Consider the following 23390-nt stretch of genomic DNA (forward strand, 5'->3'; position numbering starts at 1 on the left):
CAAACAAAAGTTTTTCAGTTGTCTCTTCGATTCAGAACAAAGTCCTCTGCATGAATTCGTAGCATAGTCGGGGTTTACCTTATTTACCAACTTTTATTTTCCAGTGCCTTGAATTTATAATTTTCAAACCATCAAAGTCTACTCCACCACCTGAATCAACATCCAGGCATGTTATGGTGCCATTTTGGGGATGGCCTCAATTGATTTTGGAAACTGGTCATAAGACTTAATAAACAGCTTGTGGCCTTTACTAGTTCTCATATTACAGGAAAGGGACCATTTTTCCATGGGGGTAGGAGGATTAGCCTTTGGCTAGGGCCTGAGTAGGGGATGTGGTTTTCTTTTCCTGCCTATGAGTTACTCCTGCTCAGTCAGTGACCCACCCACTCCTGCAGCTCGGCATTATCTGTCCTGTAGAGTTCCCATTCTCCTCCTCCCCATCTACACAACAAGATTCTCATTTTATTTTTTCTACAGTCAACATTTGCATATTCTTGGGTGCATGATATTTTGCCTGTGGAGTCAGAAGGGCTTTTTAACCCTTGCTCATGATGCCCATAGAGTTCGGGTTCATTTACATCTGACTCTATGGGTATCTGATGCTGCTTGAAGCTGACAGGTATTGGGAATGTCATTCTCCTCTGGTTCTGAGACTGTGGTGTTAACCCCTTGTGAAACTATTATAAGTAGCCAGTCTGTACAAACCAGACAAGTACTGTCTGGTTTTTAAACGTAGTTTTTAATTGCATCCGAGTTACACATGCACATGGTTTAAATAGTTAAACTGCTCGGCAGGACATGTTATAACAACATCTGCTCCACAGGAGAACTCTTTCTACTCTTTAACTGCTTCTTCCAACATTTACATTCATGTAGCCAAAATACATTCTTCAATGGCTGTTTCCTGATTTTCTGTTGGACTTGTTATGTATGCACTTCCTGCAATGGAGGATGAAGATTCAACTCTTCCGCTGCCCCGAGCCAGCCTTTCTTTCTTCTCTACCTTTTCATTAGATCACAGTTTTAGCTGGACCATTGCTCGGGGTTAACATCATTGAGGCTTTGTACATGCTACTTATAGCTGAACTGTTGTTTGACTAATTTTCTTTTTCGGATCTTCATTTTATCCTTGGATTTAATAAGTTTAATAACTTTTTTTTGCTTTGTTTCCTGTGCCTTAAACCTAGTCACCCTATAACCTTCCCCTTTGTTATGTAAATATCTTAATAAAAACATTAGGAATTCTAACATTATTATATTGAAGGAATGTGTATATAATTATATTGTAAAACACTCGCCCGGTTGGTTTACTTTTACGGCGGCTGTGAGCTGTCAACGTAAAATGCTTGAACTATCTCCAGGGGTCCCCAGACTTTTTACACAGGGTCCAGTTCACTGTCCCTCAGACCGTTGGAGGACTGCCACATACAGTGCTCTCTCACTGACCACCAGTGAAAGAGGTGCCCCTTCTAGAAGTGCGGCGGGGGCGGATAAATGGCCTCAGGGGGCTGCATGCGGCCTGCGGGCTGTAGTTTTGGGACACCTGGCAGTCGCTATCCTGAAGAATACTATTGCCTGTCTCTGATATTTTTTTTTTCTTTTTTCCTGTGATCTCATGACTTAATAAGATTGTGAGCTCACGTTATTCTCATTTTGGTGGACTGCCTGCTTGAATAGCTTTAAAAAAGAATATATGAGACACAGAATTGTTGAGGCTTTCAATGTCTCAAACTACGGTTCTTCAGGACTTTCACTTGACTAAGAGTTTGAATGCAGGAATTTTAGCTTGGAAATAATTTTCCCTCAGAATTTTGTAGAAATTTCTCTGCTTATGGTATTTCTGTTGCGCATTCCTTGCCATTCTGTTTTTGATACTTAATAGGCGATTTGTTCTCTTGCCCCTGAAACTTCAGATAGTTGCTTGATTCCGGGATTCTGAGATATCTCGGTCATGAATGCAACTCACTGTGGATCCACTTTCAGGCCCTGTGCCTGGTGCCCGGACGGCCCTGTGTGGGGAAACTTACACCCTTCAATTCTGGAAAACTTTCTTGAGATTTTTAAACAACTTCCTTTAATTTATTTTTTAATTTTCTTTTTATTGTACTTATGATTGGGACATTCAACTTGCTCAGTCCTTTTTCTTCCCTCTTCGCCCCTGTTTTCTAGGTCAGTCACTTCGCTATTGAGTTTGTAATCTTTTCAGTGGTGTGTTTTATTTCCAAGAACTCTTTTCTATTCATGAAATGATCCCCCTTTTTTTTGGTAGCATTCTTTCTCCTTTTCTTCCTCCTCCTTTTTTATAGTTGCAATATCCACCTAGCTCTCTGAAGACATTATGGCAACAAAGCTGTTTTAGAAGTTTTAGGTTCATCGCTGGAGCCTCTCTCACCACATCTAGACTTATTCTCCCTGAGTGGTGAAAAAACTTCTTTGAATTAAATCTTAAATCTGTAACCTAGGCTTTTTTCTTTTTTTTTAATGTCTTGTCTTTCCAACAATATATACCCTTAACTTTGTTCAAGATCGGACTCCAGAGTAACCTTCAAGAAGACATCTGTCTGCTGAGGATAGAAAGCAACGTGAAATCTATATTCCTATATCTTCTTGTTTTTTATTTTTTATTTTTTTTATTTTTCTGAAGCTGGGAACGGGGAGAAACAGTCAGACAGACTCCCGCATGCGCCCGACCAGGATCCACGTGGCACGCCCACCAGGGGCGATGCTCTGCCCCTCCAGGGCGTCGCTCTGTGGCGACCAGAGCCACTCCAGCGCCTGGGGCAGAGGCCAAGGAGCCATCCCCAGCGCCCGGGCCATCTTCGCTCCAATGGAGCCTCGGCTGCGGGAGGGGAAGAGAGAGACAAAGAGGAAGGAGGGGGGGAGAGGTGGAGAAGCAGATGGGCGCTTCTCCTGTGTGTCCTGGCCGGGAATCGAACCCGGGACTTCTGCACGCCAGGCCGACGCTCTACCACTGAGCCAACCGGCCAGGGCCCCTATATCTTCTAAAGCCCTTTCAGGGGACCTACAAAATCAAAATACTGCTAAGATATTTGCCCCTCTCATTACTGTCGTGTGAGTTGGCAGTGGCATTTTCCGGGGCTAGAGGATGTGTGATGATAGCACAACAGATCGCGTCCTTAGGGGAACCTATCTGTCTGCTGCTAAGCCAGGTGCTAGAGAGATTTGCAAAAATGTGAAACAGTACCTCTCTTCTCACTAAGTGTTTTTACTTAATGAATTTCCTATTTTAATTTCTATAAAGTAAGTATCCCTAGATGTAACCTCTTCAAAATCCTCAGTACTTTATAATGGTGTCAACCGTTGAGAACATCTGCTCTAAAGCTATATATTTATCTACACATATAGCTCATGATACATATTAAATATTTAAGTACCCTAAATTAATTAATCTTCTAAAAAGAGATGTCCCTCCAAGAAATATGAAGTGTTGGTGAGATTGTGATGAAAAGGGAACCCTTTTACACTATTGTTGGTCATGAAAATTGATGCAGCCAGTAAGTTAAACAATGTGGAGGTTCCTCCAATAATTAAAAAGTAGAACTACCATATGATACAGCATTCCACCTCTGGGTGATTATCTGAAGAAAACAAAAAAAGCTAATTCAAAAAGATGTATGCACTCCCCTGTTTGTTACAGCATTATTTACAATAACCAAGATATGGAAGCAATCTAAATGTTTATCAGTGGACATCAGGTATATATATAAAATGGAATATTATTCAGCCATAAAAAGAAGGAAATCCTGCCGTTTGTGGCATCATGAGTGGACTTTAAAGGCCTTAACCAAACTCATAGATACAGAGAACAGTTTGGTGGGCTAGGCAGAGGTTGGGGAGTTGGTGAAATGGGTTAAGATAGTCAAAAGGTACAGACTTCCAGTTGTAAAACATACAAGTCCTGGGGATGGAATGCACAGCATGGTGACTATAGTTAACAATACTGGTATTGTATATTTGAAAGTTTTCAAGAGAGTAGATCTTAGAAGTTCTCATAAAAAATATATTGTAATTATGTGTGGTAATAGATGTTAATTAATTAGATATATTGTATTAATTATTTCACAATATATAAAAATATCTAATCAATATGTTGTATACCTGAAAGTAATATAATATTATATGCCACTTATATCACAATAAAAAAATTAAAAAGTGATGTCCGTCTTATTTCCTCCCTCTCTTTATTCTATTTTCTATTTTTTATTTTAAAGTGATTCTCCCTGGATCAGTTTTTTTTATCTGTCTTAGATGAAACACGATTTTAAGTTTTGAGTGTTATACTCTGTTTTTTCTCAGATAGTTAGAGTTAATGGATTACATTTTCCCATTCTGTGAATAACACAAATGATCAATCATCATTTTTTTTATGTATCAGAGTTAACATATTTTTGTGGTCTCTTGGAACCGAAATAAATTATTTGCTTGAGTAAATATTTGAACAAGGGGTTTTAAAACATGGAAATCTAGTAGAAAAATGTAATTTCCCTCCAACTTCTAAATAATTACAATATCAAGTATAGAATGGGGAAGAAAGGAAGTAATGGCTGTATTTGGGAATGCAATCTGTAAATAAAGGAATGATCTGATTTTCTTTTTAGATGAAAAAGAGAAATTCGAACCCACAGTCTTCAGGGATACACTTGTCCAGGGGCTTAATGAAGCTGGCGATGACCTTGAAGCTGTAGCCAAGTTTCTGGACTCGACTGGCTCGCGATTAGATTATCGTCGCTATGCAGACACTCTCTTTGATATCCTGGTGGCTGGCAGTATGCTTGGTAAGCCTGTGGTATATAACATCTCGCTGTAGGATATGGACTTTTAATTCGACTCAAGTATTTTCTTGCAAGATAAGAGTCTTTACAAGTTTATGTCTGTGGGAATCCCAACAATTTTTACCTCAAATTACAATTTGGAATGGTATTAACGTAGCTGTGAAATGATTATTAGTAAAGGAGACATAGAATTGGGGGTTTTTGTTGACATTACAGCACAGTTGGCCACTTTGCTTTAGCTAGAAGCCAACTTTCCCATGTGTTCCTAATCCTGAAATGTTTCTTGAGCATTTAACACGGGAGGAATAATTTCTGCAGTACATAATATGTATATGTCATCTAGATCCTTCCACTGTATTTATTTTACCCCTAAGGCCATGCTAACTTTCCTTTTGAAAGCCACCATTTTCTTTTTTTTTTTTTTTTTTTTGGTGCAATAAAATGTAACTGTGTCAATAAATTTTATGCCAGTGTTTCATTAAATGCCATTTATGCATAAGTAATAAAATATCTAAGAAATACAAAATTTAAATCTTATTTTAAAAACATCTTTGCAATTGTGAGTTCATAGCTAAAGAATTAAAGATAGAAGTTTTGAAAGTATTAAAGATGTTAAAAAGCAAAATAAAAACTGTACCTTTAGAGAGCAGAGGCATCAAGGAAGATAGTATTTTTGTAAAGAATACTATTTAAGGGACATAGTATTTTGATTAGCTACCATAACCACCCTTTTTTTTCCATAGTTATTCTTAGAACTTAGTTTTATAATTAGTTTCTATGGTAATCATAAATCACTAGAAATGGTCAAATTCCCTAGTGATTTTCAGCTGCCATGAGAACATTTGCAAATGTGGAAGTTTTTTGGTTGCTACATAGACTTAGGAGTGGAGGCTAGGAATGCCACCTACTTCCTATGCAAAGGGCCGTCAGTACAATGAAAAATTGCCCTGCCCAGTGCGCTGTTAGTGCCTTTCATTGGGAAACACTGCTTAAGCCGGCCTACTTTATAGAGAGGTGTGCATGTTTCTCTGTACATGTTTTTTGAGGTAGACTCCCCCTTTAATTTCTCCCTCTGAGCTCTTATATTTATTTTGGTACTTGGCCCCACTTACTATAGGCCTCTTTCTGATCTGTCTGGCTGGTTTTCACCAGACAACAGATTAATTTTGTTGTTGTTATTGTTTATAAAAATATCTCACATTATCACTATAGGTAATTCAAGTCCAAGCGTAAGAGCTATAGGTCATGTGTTCAAGCCCAGAGGTAACCATTTTTAACATTTTGGTGAATTCCCTCCTACTTACTTACATACACAAACTTGTGATGATGGGATTTTATACAAACATAATACTCTGCATGTTATTTTGTGTTTACTCTGCAACGTGTTGATGCCTTTTATACGGCGTTAACCTTGGATGCTTGTGGAGAGAATTAAAAGCATGCTGATTTTGAAGGATATTTAAGTCATTTCCAATATTCTTTATTATCAACAGCGTTGTAACCATTATCTGTATACACATATGTTTGTGCCTTTATTTGGTTATATCTTTATGTATTTAGCAAGGGATTAATGAATTGAAGTATGGAGATATCTATATCTGTCTATGTCTGTCAACCTGTCAGAGAAAGAGAAAAACCAACCCAAAAAAAGAAATGTTAGCATTTTGCCAAAAATCACATGTTCCTATTTACCTTTAGCGTTCGTAGGTACTCTCCACTTTGTCGCGTTCTTAGATCTTTGTCAATTAGCTAAGTGATACATATTATTTAAAAGTTTTAAGATAACGAAGCTGAACATTTTATGACATGATTATTGGCTTTTTGTATTTCATTAATTGCAATATACTTTTATTGGTGCACTGCTAAATTCCATGCAGAAGTAGTCTTCAGTGAATTCTCGTTCTTGCCCAGGTGACACTGACTTCGTTAGTGAATCACAGAGGCCCTTTCCAGTTCCTCTAGCCCTCCTGGCGGCACTGTGACCCTTCTGTCACACTCGAAAAGTTTTACTTTCTTCCCCTACATGAGCTCATTTAGACTTCCTCCTACGTCTGGATGTCACTTCTTACCTGACTCTGGGGTTTCCACACTTTCTCTCCCCAGGTGTGCATGAAATTACCTCCCTGCTCTGCATTCCTTGTCTCAGGGCTTCTTTTTTTTTTTTTTAATATTTTATTTATTGATTTTTTTAGAGAGAGAGGAGTGAGAGAGAGAGAGAAGGGGGAGGAGCAGGAAGCATCAGCTCCCATATGTGCCTTGACCAGGCAAGCCCAAGGTTTCGAACTGGCGACCTCAGTGTTCCAGGTCGACGCTTTATCCCACTGCGCCACCACAGGTCAGGCCAAGTTTCAGGGCTTCAGTTAGCACCTGTATCATGGTGATTAGCAGGTTCATATCTGCAGCCCAGCTCTCACTCCCTCGCTCCACATCCATACATCCAGGAGCAGGGCAGGCACACGGGGACAGCTCTGAGCACAGGCTGTGCGGCCCCCGCTGTCTACTGGGCCAGACCAGTGACGCAGTGAGTGAAGCCAGTCAGACACATTCTTTCCATAGAAATGCTTTGTTTACTAATCACCGCCTTAGAATTCTCCTCCCACCCACAGCAATATTTACCTTCTCCCATTGTTCTTGAAACAACAGTTTTCTTGGTTTCTCAGTTGTATCCTTTGAAGAGTAGATCCAAGGAATATTTCACTTTTTCTTTTTACTTCTGTTTTGAGAAAAGTAGCAGGCTCACCAAAATTTTTAGAAATAGCAATTAATATATGGTCCCAATATCAGGGAAAATAAATTTTAATGTCGAAATATTAATGCATTACCCATTTTGTTTTGTAAACGAATGTAGTTTTTAAAACTTACCTCTTAAGAGAAAAGACTACAGTTTCAAAGTCAGACTTTTCAGTTATATAACTTTTTTCAGGTTGGAATTATTAGCCCAGAGTTTTGAGAAGATTAAATTTTGGTCCAGGTGGTTGAATTCATTATGGAGAGCTAATTAAATCGTATGCATAAATTTTTGGAATGAAAATAGACTCTTGAAGGAGCTGACTTTTCTAAAAACTAATTTACTTATAAAATTACACGCTGGAGTCAGGAAAGAATTGGCTATGTATAGACCTTTTTTTCCAGTATCTGAAATCACAAATTAAATCAAGGTAGTTATGCACTTAAACAAACAAAGTGGCTGGTTGAAGTCTACACTATAAATATTTGTTGAGTATATAAAAGATATTAATCTAACTTGGCTTGCTCAGACTTCTACTCTAATTAAAATGAAGTTCTGCTTCTGTTCTAATCAACCACTGTGTTAATGGTCACCATTAAAACTTACGGGAGGAGACTTTGAATGTGGAAAGTTGAGTCATGGAAAAATGCTGTTCTTTTGTTCTAGCCCACTTATTTCATGATACCGTATAGGCCATGGGCGAAAAGATGAGAGAAAATAAAATGTATTTTTTTCTAGCCAGTGCGCCTCGTGAGTGCCCACGATCTACCATAAAAGCCAGATCTGCTCAATGCTAGTGTTGGTGAACTGAGGTCCATTAAAATATTAAGCTTGTGAAGTGAATCATGTCCTGATATGAGAAACGTCAAGAACTGCATTGACAGTAATTGGATTAAGCTAACTAAATAAATGTTGTGGCTTAGCGTCAAAGGTTAAGGATATAGTTTGGAAAGAATGGGACTTATCATAATAAGATCTGGTGAAGACAAGTTTGTAGAACAACGATCTCATACACTATGCTGTGAGTATAAAATGGAACAACTAATTTGCATCGTATTAGCAACATAAACAAATACATAACAACATACACACACACACACACACACACGTACACCATTCTATGAAATGTCATGTACTCTTAGGTTTTACATCTTTTATTGTTTTTCTTGAAGTGCAGGGTCGATCTGTTCTGCACATTTTCTCTTATTTCAGTGTTGTGCTAACTAATTACCTTTTCTCTTTTCAGCCCCTGGAGGGACACGCATAGATGATGGTGACAAGACCAAGATGACCAACCACTGTGTGTTTTCAGCAAAAGAAGATCATGAAACCATCCGAAACCATGCTCAGGTAGAGCCTGTCGTTGAGACATTGTTTCGTTCGAGGAGAACATTTGAACAGCATTTAGGGAAACACTAAGTTCAGGAATTCTTCGGGCGGCTTTTTAACTATGATGACATGTAACTCCTAACATTGAGGAGATACTCAGTTGCGATGGGCATTAAAACGTGATAAAGGGAGATTTTTACCTCTCATCTGTAAGGGACGTGGGGAATTGGGTAGTCACACATTTTCTGGTGGGAGTACAAATTGGTCCAACCTTCAGGAGAGCAACTTGGCACACTCCTTTTCCAAACTACAACTACGTGTTTTCTTAACTCAGAAATTCCACTTCTAGGATTTTATCCTGCAGATATGCATGCAGTGTTAATTATCATAGTGTTGTTTATAATAATCTCCAGGGGTTAAAAACAATATACAAGTCAACCAATAGAGTATTAATTCAGTTTGCTAATTCATATTAAGAGACTATCGTGTACAAAGGAAGAACAAGAAGATATTTGTGAGACATAAAGCCCATGAAGGATTCATATCCAGATTAAATGAGGAACTGTAAGTCCATGTGAAATAGACAGGCAGCCTTTCAGGAAAAGGCACCTAAACACTGTGAGGAGAGGAAACGCAGGTCCCCAGACCAGAGGAGGACATCTTCTCACTCGGTAGTGATGGAGGGATTTCCATTAAAGCCATGAAATCTCTTTTTGCATCCATTACAGTGGTGAGAATTCAGAAGTCTTTAGGCCCTCGTGAAGGGCAGGAAGTGGCAGGAGTATGAGGAACAACGTTACTTTATAAAGCTGAGTGTGGCCTGGCGTCCAGTTCAGGAGAGGTGTGTTTCTATTCTGGGACTGTCACGGACCCTTCAACGTCAGCTGTTTTTCCCAGCTGAACCCTGCAGGCAATCCTTGGTCAACAAGTCTCATCATACACATTTCAGTATATACATGCAAAAGGCCATAGGGCTTACTGGTGACTAAGGGATTGAGTTTCAGACCCTAGACACTGTCCTGACTTTAGTTATTAAAATGTGTAATGCACGCTAAGCCAGCTAATTTGAGATATGTAGCCATTAAGAATTTGTAATTCAAAAACTTATTTTAATTACAGGGCATTTTAGCAAAGGTATTTCTTTCCCTTTTATATGTAAGAAATGTGTAACAGATAAAAACAAAGACCAAAAGGTTAGAACACACGGGATTGAGTGGGCCAAGTTCTAACCTGTCCTCTATAAATCTTGGCTTCTACTCTGTAGAGAGATGGCCACAAAGCCCTTGAGCAAAAGGACTCAGTTCAGAAGCTGGACTCGTAAAATTCCCACTTACCTTTTGGCATATCAGATAAGCACAGTTCACTAAGGATCAGAATTTCTGAGTTCTTTTCCTGCTCTGATACTCAGTAGTAGTTCCCAGATCTGCCAAATAATCATGTTAATGCCTGCCTTATCTTCCTCACAGAATTTTTGTCAGAATTAAATGAATGCAAGTAACAAGGTGTATTATTTGCTATTCACGTTCCGTTGGGATAGAAAGATCTGAGGACCTGGAGGGGAAATCAGTACTCATCAGATCCATGCCTGGGTCGTGATCCTCTGTCCCCATAAGGGGCGGCCTGCAGTGTTTACTCTGGAACCCCATCTTGATTGCATTGAGCAGGTCTTAGATGAGAGTATACCATATGGCTGTAAGAGAAAGGAATTAGATTCAGACATCATTTCCCTGGTTATTAAAATAATATTTATAAAATCCCTCCTTAAATAAGAGCATTGTGTAGTCTTTTGGGGCTGCCATAACAAAGTGCCACACATTGGGTGGCATTAACAACAATTTAATTTCACAGTTCAGGAGGTTGGAACATGCAGATCAAGGTGCCAGCTGACTTGCTTTCTAGTGAGGTCCCTCCTGGCTCCTCTTACAAGGCCATCAGTCCTATTAAGTTAGGGCCACATGCTTAGGACCTCATACAACCACCTCCTAAAGCCCCTAAGTTCCAGTGCAGTCACAATTAAGGGTTAGAGCTTTGACGTATGAATTTAGGGGGAAAACAGACATTCAGTCCATAACAAACATCATTCCACTTAAAAAAAACAACAGTCCAGTGTTTCACTGACACAGTTGCACACCCTGCTGGAGAGTTCTAACTAGATTGTGGCTGCCAGTAATCTTTTATTGCCATTAAGTAATATCCATTTTTGCTCATCTGCTAAACCGTGTTTGTGTCTCTCCTGAACTCTAATCTCTTATCCATCAAACCCACTATCTATGTGATTATATCTGTAACCCCCTTTGGTTTAGTTATCTTCTTACTTAAAAATAATTGTATATATATATTTCACAAATTGCTCAAATACTGGTTTTCTTAACTAATTTCAGCAGGGTATTCTTAAACAAATTCTTCACATAATGTCTTAGAGATTATGACTTATGAAATTCCAGAGAAAGAGTTTGGTATGGTTTTGTAGCTTAATTTGAACTAAAGGGGTGGCAGGTGATCACGTTATCCCCACAGGGACTGCACACCTCAGTCACTTTCAATCTCTGCATCTCGCAATTTTTAAATTATATTTATTTCATTTCCATCAAAGTTATTTTTGGTTGCTCACCTGTTATATTCTCAAGTGAATTTATTGTATTCAACGTGCATTTGATGCTGTTTTCCCCCTCAGCTAGAATAACTCGTTTGAAATGCTTACAGTTCTCATATCACAGCATGAGTATGTTTAACTACACATTTTTTATTGTAGATCATGTTGTGGTTGGGGTGAGTTTCTACAGCTCCTTTTACTGCCTTTTAAAATTGTTTACATAATATTAAATGATTCTCTTTTATGTTTAGGTCTTCAATAAACTCATCAGAAGATATAAGTATTTGGAAAAGGCTTTTGAGGATGCTATGAAAAAGGTAATTCAAGTGTAATGCTTTATCTGTTTTATTTTTTTTTTTGTAAAATGTTTGTTGAATGAATGAATGACTATAACAGATCATTAGCTAATAATACCTGTAGAAAGAAACACATGATTAGCCTAGACTATTTTCATCACATTTATTATAAGACAGCATACTTTGTTCAATAAGAATATTCTTTTAGAATAATCTCTGCCTTCGTAGAGCTTAAGATGAAAACCAGAAATATGAAAAAAAAATAAATATTTCAAGGGAAGAATCAAGATAAGGTGATTTAATTATATAGTTGAAGTGGTGAAATAGCAATGCACAGCAGCTGATAATACTCGGTATAATTCCTTCATTTTAGAAAACACAGTTTAGCCAAAGGGATCAAGCGCATCTTTAGAGATAATGTAGCGGTGTAAGTCTCAGTGCGTTTTCTCATCTGTGAAATAGCTTTTGAAATAGCTGTAGCAAGGTTACATAGCTTTGGATAGTTGTGGGAATAAATGCTTATAACTGGCCTCCAGTAAGTAGCAAAATAAATAGGAGCACCTTATTAAAGAACGTGTATTACACGTTTCAGTAATTGCAACACGTTCTACAACACGTTCTCTCTTTCAATTAGTAGTTCCTCTTTATATATAGTTTAAATGTGTTTATATGTAGCGTATATGTTTATACATAGATAGCAGTTACTATATTAGCTTGTCACAGATTTGTATGTTTCTTTATCGTTGTTTCCAATTTTAGACATCTGCCTAAATTATAAAGAAATCATAACATATACTTTGCTTTTTACTGACTTTTTTTCCTCCTGTTCAAAATAATTGCATAGATAATAAACATTTTGGCTATAAAATCACTTTTTAAAAATAATTCACACTCTCCATGACCTAACTTTCCATTTGTTTTGGGGGGGGGGGGTTGTTTGTTTTTTTGTATTTTTCTGAAGCTGGAAACGGGGAGAGGCAGTCAGACAGATTCCCGCATGCGCCCGACCGGGATTCACCCGGCACGCCCACCAGGGGCGACGCTCTGCCCCTCCGGGGCACCGCTCTGTTGCGACCAGAGCCGCTCTAGCGCCTGAGGCAGAGGCCAAGGAGCCATCCCCAGCGCCCGGGCCATCTTTGCTCCAATGGAGCCTCGGCTGCGGGAGGGGAAGAGAGAGACAGAGAGGAAGGAGAGGGGGAGGGGTGGAGAAGCAGATGGGCGCTTCTCCTGTGTGCCCTGGCCGGGAATCGAACCCGGGACTTCTGCACGCCAGGCCAACGCTCTACCACTGAGCCAACCGGCCAGGGCCTAACTTTCCATTTGTAAGAGTTCTTCAGCAAGGACACATAAAACTGTGTGTTTGAAGGTCCTTATCACAGTATTGAGAAATTACCTGCATGTGCCCTGGTGGAAGACATTAATTAAATTATGGACTATCCATACAGTGGAATACTATGCAGTCTTAAAGAATGAGGCTCAGCCACCTGAATTGATTAAAGAAAACTTTTGTCCATGACAAATTGTTAACTGAAATAACAAGGTGCAGAACAAACCATTTGTTAGTAGTTTAACCTTAGGTAAGTTACTTAATTTCTTTGTGCCTCAGTTTTCTTTTCTATGAAGACCAAGGTTGTTGTAGGTATTAATACTCAGCAAATGTTCAGAAGAGTATCTGGTCCACTTGACAAGTTTTAGCTGTTATCAGTGTAAATTCAATAAAATCAATCTGTGTTATACATGTAGTTATTTGTAATATGTAGACTTCTAAAAATCTGGAAGGACACATATCAGAGTTAATGTTAATTCTAAGGGATTAGTAATAGAGGGGAGGGTTTTTACATTTTTATGTTATTCTGTGGTTAGACTTTATTCTAGTATCATGTATTACTTTTATAATATGAAAAAATTTAAGTGGAAAAAAATGTGATTCATTATATTGCTAGATGCTTAGAAAAAGAGTGCTTGATTAAATAGAGAAATGGATATGATGAAAAAATGATGTAAAACATTCAAATAAATTAAACATCTTACTGCTTTGTCTGATAATATTACTCATGTTTTTACTTCTCTTAGCTCATTCCAACTGTAAAAACTTCCTTAAAAATTTCATTCACGTGATGAATATACTTTCAAGAATGATTTATATTCCACAGTATTGTGTTTTTTTAATGAAAGTCCTGCAGCAGTACATGCACATCTGATTTTAATGTTGATTAATAGACTCGAGCAATGTGAATATTAATTTTAAAAGAATGATCTAATATTTGCACCATTTTCTTATAATGGAGTATTTTTAATTTTTTTTTTTTTTTTGAAGCTGGAAACGAGGAGAGACAGTCAGACAGACTCCCGCATGCGCCCGACCGGGATCCACCCGGCACGGTGGGCGATGCTCTGCCCCTCCAGGGCAATGGAGCCTCGGCTGTGGGAGGGGAAGAGAGAGACAGAGAGGAAGGAGGGGGAGGGGTGGAGAAGCAAATGGGCGCTTCTCCTATGTGCCCTGGCCGGGAATCGAACCCGGGTCCCCCACATGCCAGGCCGATGCTCTACCGCTGAGCTAACTGGCCAGGGCCTATAATGGAGTATTTTTAATGAATATAAGTATATTCATGTCCTTAAACAAATAGTCTTAAAGTTTTTATTTGGGAAGTCCTTTTTCATTATTCACTTGACCCGTCCTCATCCTTATACCAGGAGGAAAAGGCCCGCTGATCTAACGTGTGTATGATTTGGTCAGTTTTTACTCTGCCCCATTCATTCCTGGTGCTCCTGGAGCTTTAACCATTGAGGCCCTTACTTCCTCACTCCTGTTTCCTTGTGAGCTTAGAAGGTGACTTCATTTTAATACACCAACACTCGAATAGGCATAAATTGGGAGCGGCATGGACTGGTTTGAATCCGTTTTGGCCACTTAATTCATAATATAAATATTTGGAAAGTCACCTAGCCTCTCTGTAGTGTAATAAGCCTTTAACTTTGGGGGCTAATAAGTGTATATTGCCATACCTACCACACAGAATTAATGGAGTTTCATTGGCACTTAAGCCTTTATTGGTGCCAATAACTTTTCATTGGTGCAAACTAATGAAAAAGTCAGCAGGGCCCGGGCAGTAATATTGAGCCCAGGAGATCTCAGTAGCATGCCTACGGACTGATGACACAGGGAAAATAGCCACAGAATATAGTCCAAGCTCTAGGCAGAGAGGGCTCGGCAAAAGGAGAGAGCGTCCCACGAGGCCCAGTGCTCTTACCATCCAGAAGAGAGGTGGCGTGCACTCCCCTGCGCCCGGGCTCCCCTCGGCCCGCCTGGACCTGTTACTTTCTCAATTACCTCTCCAGAACTGGTCTTTCCAACTCGCGTCAGAAACCTTTCCTCCGCTAAGAGCTTTTCTTTACCGCATATCCTCCATTACCTCAGCAGCGGGGCTGGTGGCAAACCTGCATGATCCAAGAAATACCAAGTTGGAATCTTGTTATTTTTAATAGAGCAGCAAGAACTTAGAAAACCCCCTTCTCACTCAATAGCCTTCTTTTAAAGAGTTTTATATGCTGTGAACTCAGAAAAAGTATATGCCGGATGTCAAAGCTTATTGACTCTTTTCTGTTTTGTTATTTATTTGTTTTGCTTTAACAAACCCAAAGAAAGTAGGTAGAAGTAATGGGAGGGGAGGGGAGCACCCAAATAAGTAAAAAATAAAAAAAGTAAAAGACAATAATGTATTTCAGAAACATTATGCTCATTATGTAATACTACCCTTGTCCTGTGCAAAATCAAATGTAAATTATTTATGTAAATGATTCATACTGTTCTCTAAATGTTTCTTTTCCTTCTCGAGAATGTTAGCTATATAGTTACCGTATTTCCCCATGTATAAGACGCACCATTTTATGAAAAATTTGGTATCTATAAACTGGGTGCATCTTATACAGTGATTGTAGATTTTTTTACTTGCATTTCCTGCTTTTTTGACAGTGATGAGGAATTGTATGAATTTTACGAGGATTAAAACTTGAGTTCAATAACTTTCTGTAATACGTTTTTTTCAAATTTTGGGCCCCCAAATGAAGGTGCGTCTTATACATAGGGAAACACGGTCTATGTAAGTGAACTTGGAAAGAGAGGAGCTATGTCTGATAAAGTCACTTTTTATAGTGTCCAGTTTACAATCAAACATATTATGTATGTGTTTCCAGTGCAGAGTAACTATGCCTTGCACAGGACCCGCTGGTTGTGTGCCATGGGTGCACGTTCTGTTGCTGTTTGCCTACTTTAGTCCTTTGCTTTATAGACATGGTTTCTTTTGTTTGACCCACAGCTTCTCCTCTTCCTTAAAGCCTTTACTGAAACAGAGCAGACAAAGTTGGCCATGCTGTCGGGCATCCTGCTAGGCAACGGCACCCTTCCTGCCACCATCCTCACCAGTCTCTTCACCGACAGCTTAGTCAAAGAAGGTAAGGACTCGCGTGTTTGTAAAAAGACAAGAAAGGCCACAGAGAGTTAGAAAAATACTCATACCTCTTCTTAGTGTTCTCCAGTATCCTCCCTTCCTCTGTGTAAGAGAGAGAGAGAGAGAGTGTGTGTGTGTGTCTCGCAAAAACTAGAGAATGGTATGTGTTTATCATAGAAAATTAGATCGGAAATATGCACACCTGTACGAAAACAAATAAAGATTACTAATAAACTAGAACATTTGGGTTAACTCTCAATGCCTAAGTCAAATACCCTGAAACTGATATAGTCCAGACCACTTCTCTCAGCTTACATACTGTTGACATGTTTTGTTGGGACAGTGCTTCATTGTGCAGGACTCATTTGTGCCTTGTGGGACATTTAATTTAATCTCTTTTGCTCTCAGACATAAAATGCACCCACCTCCATTTAGTATAACAGCCAGAAATGCCCCTTCATATTCCCAAATGCCCCCAAACTGTTATTTACCTGATTAGGACTGTTCTTCTAAGCTGTTATATCTCAAGAACTTGTGATCAGATGTTCATTTTGATCACATTTTTAAAACATTTATTACATTCGTTTTAAAGTCCAGATGGCTGCATTAGGACTCTGCTTTAATTTTAAGGCATTAGGAGTTTGATAGGCACACATACAATTGATTATAGGATAAAACCAAAGTGTGGTTTTTTTTCTTATAGAAGGATAATGATATTCAAGTTACATAATGGAACACAAAACAAAAGATTTTTTTTTCTTAAAATAAATAAAAAGAACTTTTATGAAAGCATCTGTTTGTTCTTAGAACTAAGTTTTTCTCTTATAAATGTGACATCCCAGCCTCATTTATGCCTGGGGTGAAAAGGTTTTATAGTTTCCAAGAAAAGGATAGTAAATCAAAAGTCATGTGATGTTATTTAGAGATTTTCTGTAGTTTTCAGCTTAAAATAGTTCAGATTTATAGCAGTTCAGACTCCGTAACTGTTAATGCTGTGTTGTTAATATTAACATTTTAGAGTAGTTTGCTAAAGAGAATTCATGATAATTCACAGGTTTCACTGATGTTTTGCCATTTTATATTACAAAAACAAGATAAAATGTAAACAGTAAATATTAGTTACATCAAATTATTTTAACCTTTATAGCAGAAAATGATTGCCTTTCTGTTTGTATTAAACACCTAAGTGACAATATAACTTCTTTTGAAACATCAAATAATAAAATTATTAGATGGATAGATGGACGTGGATTAGATGGATAGACGTGATAAACCAAATTTGGCAAATTATTAACAGCTGTAGAATCTAGATGGTGAGTACACGGGGTTTACTGTCCAATGTGTTCAGCTTTTCTGTATGTTTGAAAATGTTTATATTACAATGTTAAGGGGAGAGGGAAGGAGAGGAAATATACCTTTGCTATGGAAATGGCATAGGGTTTTTCTTTCTACTCCACCATCTTTAGAAACTAAAGGATTAAGCTCTTGCTTCCAAAATAGGAAATAATTAAGAAAATATACCTTTTTCCCAGTTTCCCACCCAACAACTGTAAGGGGAACTGGGTTATCCAACCCAGTAGAATCTCTAATACAGAGAAATTTCTTCAACCTTTCCACCAAGAGCCACTTTTAATGCAAATGTTAGTTTTAAGCCTAGATTTTGGACTCCTGATTTTCTTACTTAGAATACAGGTTACACCATCTGCCATTTTAAAAATTTAATTGCATATATTTATATTATTTTATATTGACTTTATGAACTAATCAGAGTGTTAAAAATCTATATCAACAAGTTTAGAACACAAAATTCTCCAGCTTATAAGATATGTGTAATTGTCATAGCCATAATTTGGTGGGGGTTAGAGAGGGCTCCATTACTCTGCCCTTCAAATGAAGATAATTTAGAAAAATTGGTGTTTGTATAAAGCATAGAGCAATTGAATGTATTTACCAAGTAATGGAAAGATGGGATTCAAATTAGTATATAGGTACATTTATTTCTTACATAACAATAAATATAAAAGTAGGTCAGACTTCAGGGTGAACAGCAAATCACTCAGGGCTTGGGTATTTTCCTTCCTTGTTTTCCCATTACCCTCCATAGTATCAGCTTTACCCCAAGGATGGTTTCTTGGTCATTAAATGATGTCTGCTGGTACAGTTGTGGCACATGCTTACTCATTCAGGTTCAGTGGATATAGGATACATAAAATAATTTATCTTGCCTTCAGCTGGTTGGCAGAAATTGGTCATGTGACCAGCCTGGGCCCAGTAGTAGTTGCCAAGGAGATGCCACGGGCAGATGAGCTTAAGCTGAGTTCATTAAACTTATCATTGCAGAAAGAGTTGGTGCCAGGACTGAGACTAATTAGAAGTCACCTGGCCTGAGAGAGATGAAAATTCTTAGGAAAGAAGAAACAGTAATTGAGGCTGGTTAGGTACCAATAATAGTGAAGCCTTCAATTCAGAAAGATCAGTGTACTATTTCAACTACACCTTAATTCTTCCTTTGTGTGTGTGTGTGTGTGAGTGGGAGAGACAGAGAGAGAGAAGAGAGGGACAGATAGGGACAGACAGGAAGGGAGAGAGATGAGAAACATCAATTCTTCGTTGTGTTCCTTAGTTTTTCATTGATTGATTTCTCATATATGCCTTGACTGTGGGGCTACAGCAGACCGAGTGACCCCTTGCTCGAGCCAGCGACCTTGGGCTCAAGCTGGTGAGCCTTGCTCAAACCAGATGAGCCCGCGCTCAAGCTGGCAACCTCGGGGTCTCAAACCTGGGTTCTCCATATCCCAATTCGACACTCTATCTACTACGCCACCACCTGGTCAGGCTTAATTCTTCCTTTAAAAAAAATTGGAATATTAATTTAGAAATTTGAAGTGTTTATGGAAGAACTGTATACAAGGTATCTGATTAAATTTGGAAATAAATCCTAATGTAAATATGGATATGTAAAATTGAGTAGTTACCTGATTAATATATCTATTTTAATAATCTTTTAAAATATCTGTTTAATTTATAATAGCATTAATATTTTATAGCTTAACGCGTGAATAATTTTAAATGCACTTACTGTTTATAAAATTGTAAAGGAAATGATGCTTGTTCATCTGTAGCTTTATTTAGTATCAGCCACTGCTAATTGAATTTTTCCTGGTGTCATTTATCAGCAAATTGTCGACATATTGACATTTTCTTTTGTCTCATGCTTTATTTGCTGTTCTTCAGCATCACTGTCATAAACATGAAATAATGGTGAACCACAGGGTGAAATATAGGCCAAGACACTAGGAAACACTTGGATTTAAATCTGTTTAGGAGCAAGGTAAAACATATTCTTGGGCATACTTGGTTGGAATAAGGAAGTCCAAGTTTGCAAAGTACTATAACTTTTTGAAAGTATTCAAATGTGAGTAATGATAGCGCAGTTCCCGGAGAGCTATCCGTTTCCCAAACCAAGTCTCGGAATCCGGAGCCCTGAAACAAGCATACGCGAAGCGTTGCCTTGTACATCACCACAAGCGGTTTTACTTCGAAAAGCAATGAAACTGTCTGCTGGTTTTTTTTAACAGGCATTGCGGCCTCATTTGCTGTCAAGCTTTTTAAAGCCTGGATGGCAGAAAAAGATGCCAACTCTGTTACCTCTTCTTTGAGAAAAGCCAACTTAGACAAGAGGCTGCTTGTAAGTATCGTCTGGACAAAGGGGGCTGCGGGCGTCATTCTTGGGTCACGACCGTCTGCGCCTGCGCTGTAATTCACGCCTGGAAGGCCCGGATCGGTGTTGAATTGAAGCTTGGGTCCTCTTATTTCTATATTATGACACATAGCAACTAATTCCAATGTAATCTTTCTTTTAATAAATGGGATGATTAAATGAAAGACTCATAAGGAATACAGAGAGTTTCTGATTTGGAAGTTTGTTGACAGAATGTTTATATTTATCAGAATTAACACTTTTTTGACTAGTAACTATAGAAATTTGAATTTTTAATGTAAGGTCATACCATTCCCACCTAGTTAGACATTTGTGATAACTTGGGTCATATTTGAATGACACATTTATCTGAAATGCATGTTGTTTTGTTAACAAAATAAAATTTTAAACAAGATTCCTTGTTAACACCAAGATTTATTTGAAATACTAAACTGTTTAAGAAAGCAAATTGGTTCATTGTAGTTCATTTGAAGCTCCCATTATCACAATTGCTTGATTATACTTTTATTCCTCTATCTTTATATTTTTCAAAGAAAACCACAAAAAATATTTTGTTCTCATAATTTCTATCTTCTCCCTATAATTTCTTTCTGCTGGAAGCAACAGCTGTGCAAATGACAGAGATTCCGCCAAGTGAAATTGCTTTTACAAATTTAGGACAAAGTCTAAAATTAAAAGACACCCTTGCCGCTGCCATCTTCTCTTTAGTTGCTCTCTCATCTGGTTTTCTCTTCCAATACGCTCCAGCAAGCAAGGATGCCGGTCTATGGAATAATTCTAAAACTGCCTCATTGCATCTTCAGCGACTTAAAATTCCGTGGTCTCTTGAAGTTTGCCTTAGAATAGTCCTATGTGTGTCTTGACAGTCTTTAGAATATGATAGAGGAAAAAAAAATTAAGTTTCTAGTTAATTTCTGCCACAGGTAATACTTTTCATTCCACATATACTTCCTGAGTGCCTGCCCTGTGCCAGGCACAGCCCTAGGAGCTGTGCAGCCAGTAGAGGACAGGGTGGAAAAGTGTCCTGCCCTCATGGAACTGACTCTAGCGACTTCGGTGGATCCCTGTCTATAGCAGGAAAAGTCAAGAAAGACAAGTGAATAGGTTGCTGAGCAGGGAGGGAGTTCACACGAAGGAGCATAGTCTTGTCTCCAAGTCTGTGGATTAGTTTTGTCCTGGCTGAGCGGGCTCCTCTTACATCCATATAACTTTTTTTTTTTTGTATTTTTCTGAAGTTAGAAACGGGGAGTTAGTCAGACAGACTCCCGCAAGCGCCCGACTGGGATCCACCTGGCATGCCCACCAGGGGGCGATGTTCTGCCCATCTGGGGCATTGCTCTGTTGCAACCAGAGCCATTCTAGCGCCTGAGGCAGAGGCCACAGAGCCATCCTCAGTGCCCGGGCAAACTTTGCTCCAATGGAGCCTCGGCTGCGGGAGGGGAAGAGAGAGACAGAGAGGAAGGAGAGGGGGAGGGGTGGAGAAGTAGATGGGCGCTTCTCCTGTGTGCCCTGGCCGGGAATCGAACCCGGGACTCCATGCCAGGCCGACACTCTACCACTGAGCCAACCAGCCAGGGCCCATCCATATGCCTTTTATTCTAGGACCCAGGCTAAAGGAGCAGCTTAGAGGAAGGAGCACAGGCCACTGAAGTGAACTCCTCCAGGACATTGATTGAAAGCGCACCTTCTATTAGCCACCATAAGTCACTGGCCGTGGGGTAGGACATTTAGTTCACTCACGGGCTTCTTCTCCACCCCTGCAGACGGGCAGCAAGGAGGGGCTTCTCCTAGTACCTGTTCAAAGGAGAGGGGTGAATGAGAACAAAGATACAATCTATGAAAGCTTGCCACAGAAGACTCAGTTATTTCTTTTTTTATTTTTTAATTTTTATGAAGTGAGAAGCTGGGAGGCAGAGAGACAGACTCCCACATGTGCCTGACTGGGATCCACTTGGCAAGCCCACCAGAGGGCGATGCTCTGCCCATCTGGGGTGTTGCTCTGTTGCAACCAGAGCCGTTCTAGCGCGTGAGGTGGAGGCCACGGAGCCATCCTCAGCACCTGGGCCAACTTAGCTCCAATGGAGCCTTGGCTGTGGGAGAGGAAGAGAGAGAGAGAGAAAGGAGAGAGTGAAGGGTGGAGAAGCAGATGGGTGCTTCTCCTGTGTGCCCTGGCCAACAGTCGAACCCAGGACATCCACATGCTGGGCCAACACGCTACCACTCAGTCAACCGGCCAGGGCCACTCAGTTATTTCTTAAAGCAAGTGTCCTTAGAGATACCAATAGACAGAGCTTGGTTAACTTAATTAGATTACTTCATAAAAAAAAATTTTTTAATCTATTTCCTTTTTGAAACATATATCATTTAGCTGTTCTTACTAGGTTTTGAGGTCTACATATATTTATTATTTAAGGCATGAAGAGCATAGGTTGCCGTTTCTACCAAGAACACTGTGTGCTCAATGAGGGGCAGGGAATAGTCTGTGCAGGAGAACCATTCCCGCCTGACATGTGCTGACTCAGCAAATGAGTGAGGAACTGGAAGGTCAGTCTCACTGTGAGGAGGAAGTTTTGTTTCATTAACACATAGTAACTTTATCTTTGGCTCTGTCCTAGTACCTTTTAGAAAAAAATAGCATATTCTTCAAGTTTAGCAATTTCCCACCTCTATAATACAGACAAAAGAAAAATTTGTAGCTACTCAGAGAAGAGGGGGGATGTGAAATGTGAAACATCAGTCCCTCATCACTGCAAAAGAGAACAGTGGTCAGGATATTGGTCGGAAGCGTTTCTGGAGTTGGGGGTATTAGAAGGGATAGAAGGGGTGACCTTACCTTTATGGGGCTACCATTCTATTGCAGGAAGCAGTCAGTGAACTAAACAATTCAAGTATGTAATAGAATAGAAAATGAAAAGTGCTACAAGTTAAAAATTAAGCAGGGAAGAGCTAAGGAATGTTAGAGCGTGAGATGCCATCTTCAATGAGAGGGAAGACCTCTTTGATCAGCTGCAATGTGTAGGAAGACTTGGAGGTGAGGGTGTGAGCTAGACAGATATCTCCAGGAAGACGAGTGTTCTAGGCAAAGGGAACAGACTATGCAAAGGTTTTGAGACATGGCGAGTTGGGGGCTGCAAGAGAGAGAATTTGGTAGGGGCTAGAGATCAGCTCAGAGAAGTGTCAGGGCCGTAGCATTAGGGACTTGGCTTTTATCCTGCGTAAAATAGGAAGCTTTTCAAAACTTCTCTGTAGATTTGTCTGTGATGTGATGTAGGGTCTTAGCAAGATGACACTATCGCATTGAGAATAGACTCAGGAGTAAGGGCAGAAGAAGGGAGAACCTGTCTAGGGGTGAGATGAGGGAGGTTTAGACCAGGTTAGGGCTTTCTTAGCAAGTACCAACCATGTTCAAGGCAATAAATGTCATGAGATGTTTTAGACAGACTTTGCCTCAGTTTAATCTGAATGATAATTTTTAATATATT

General features: G+C 39.2%; 1 protein-coding gene across 5 annotated transcripts in view; it reads left to right on the top strand.

Annotated features, from left to right (window-relative positions):
* Positions 1–23390, top strand: part of BZW2 (basic leucine zipper and W2 domains 2) — a 66983-nt gene that overhangs the window by 26687 nt on the left and 16906 nt on the right. For all 5 annotated transcript variants that reach the window (XM_066238478.1, XM_066238482.1, XM_066238480.1 and 2 more), the window contains 5 exons: positions 4620–4796; positions 8768–8871; positions 11695–11760; positions 16056–16191; positions 19766–19875. In XM_066238478.1, the coding sequence (XP_066094575.1) occupies positions 4620–4796; positions 8768–8871; positions 11695–11760; positions 16056–16191; positions 19766–19875 (593 nt within the window). The remainder of the gene's footprint in view (positions 1–4619; positions 4797–8767; positions 8872–11694; positions 11761–16055; positions 16192–19765; positions 19876–23390) is intronic.

Source organism: Saccopteryx bilineata, chromosome 7 (assembly GCF_036850765.1).
Source record: "Saccopteryx bilineata isolate mSacBil1 chromosome 7, mSacBil1_pri_phased_curated, whole genome shotgun sequence".
In the NCBI taxonomy this organism is placed as follows: domain Eukaryota; kingdom Metazoa; phylum Chordata; class Mammalia; order Chiroptera; family Emballonuridae; genus Saccopteryx; species Saccopteryx bilineata.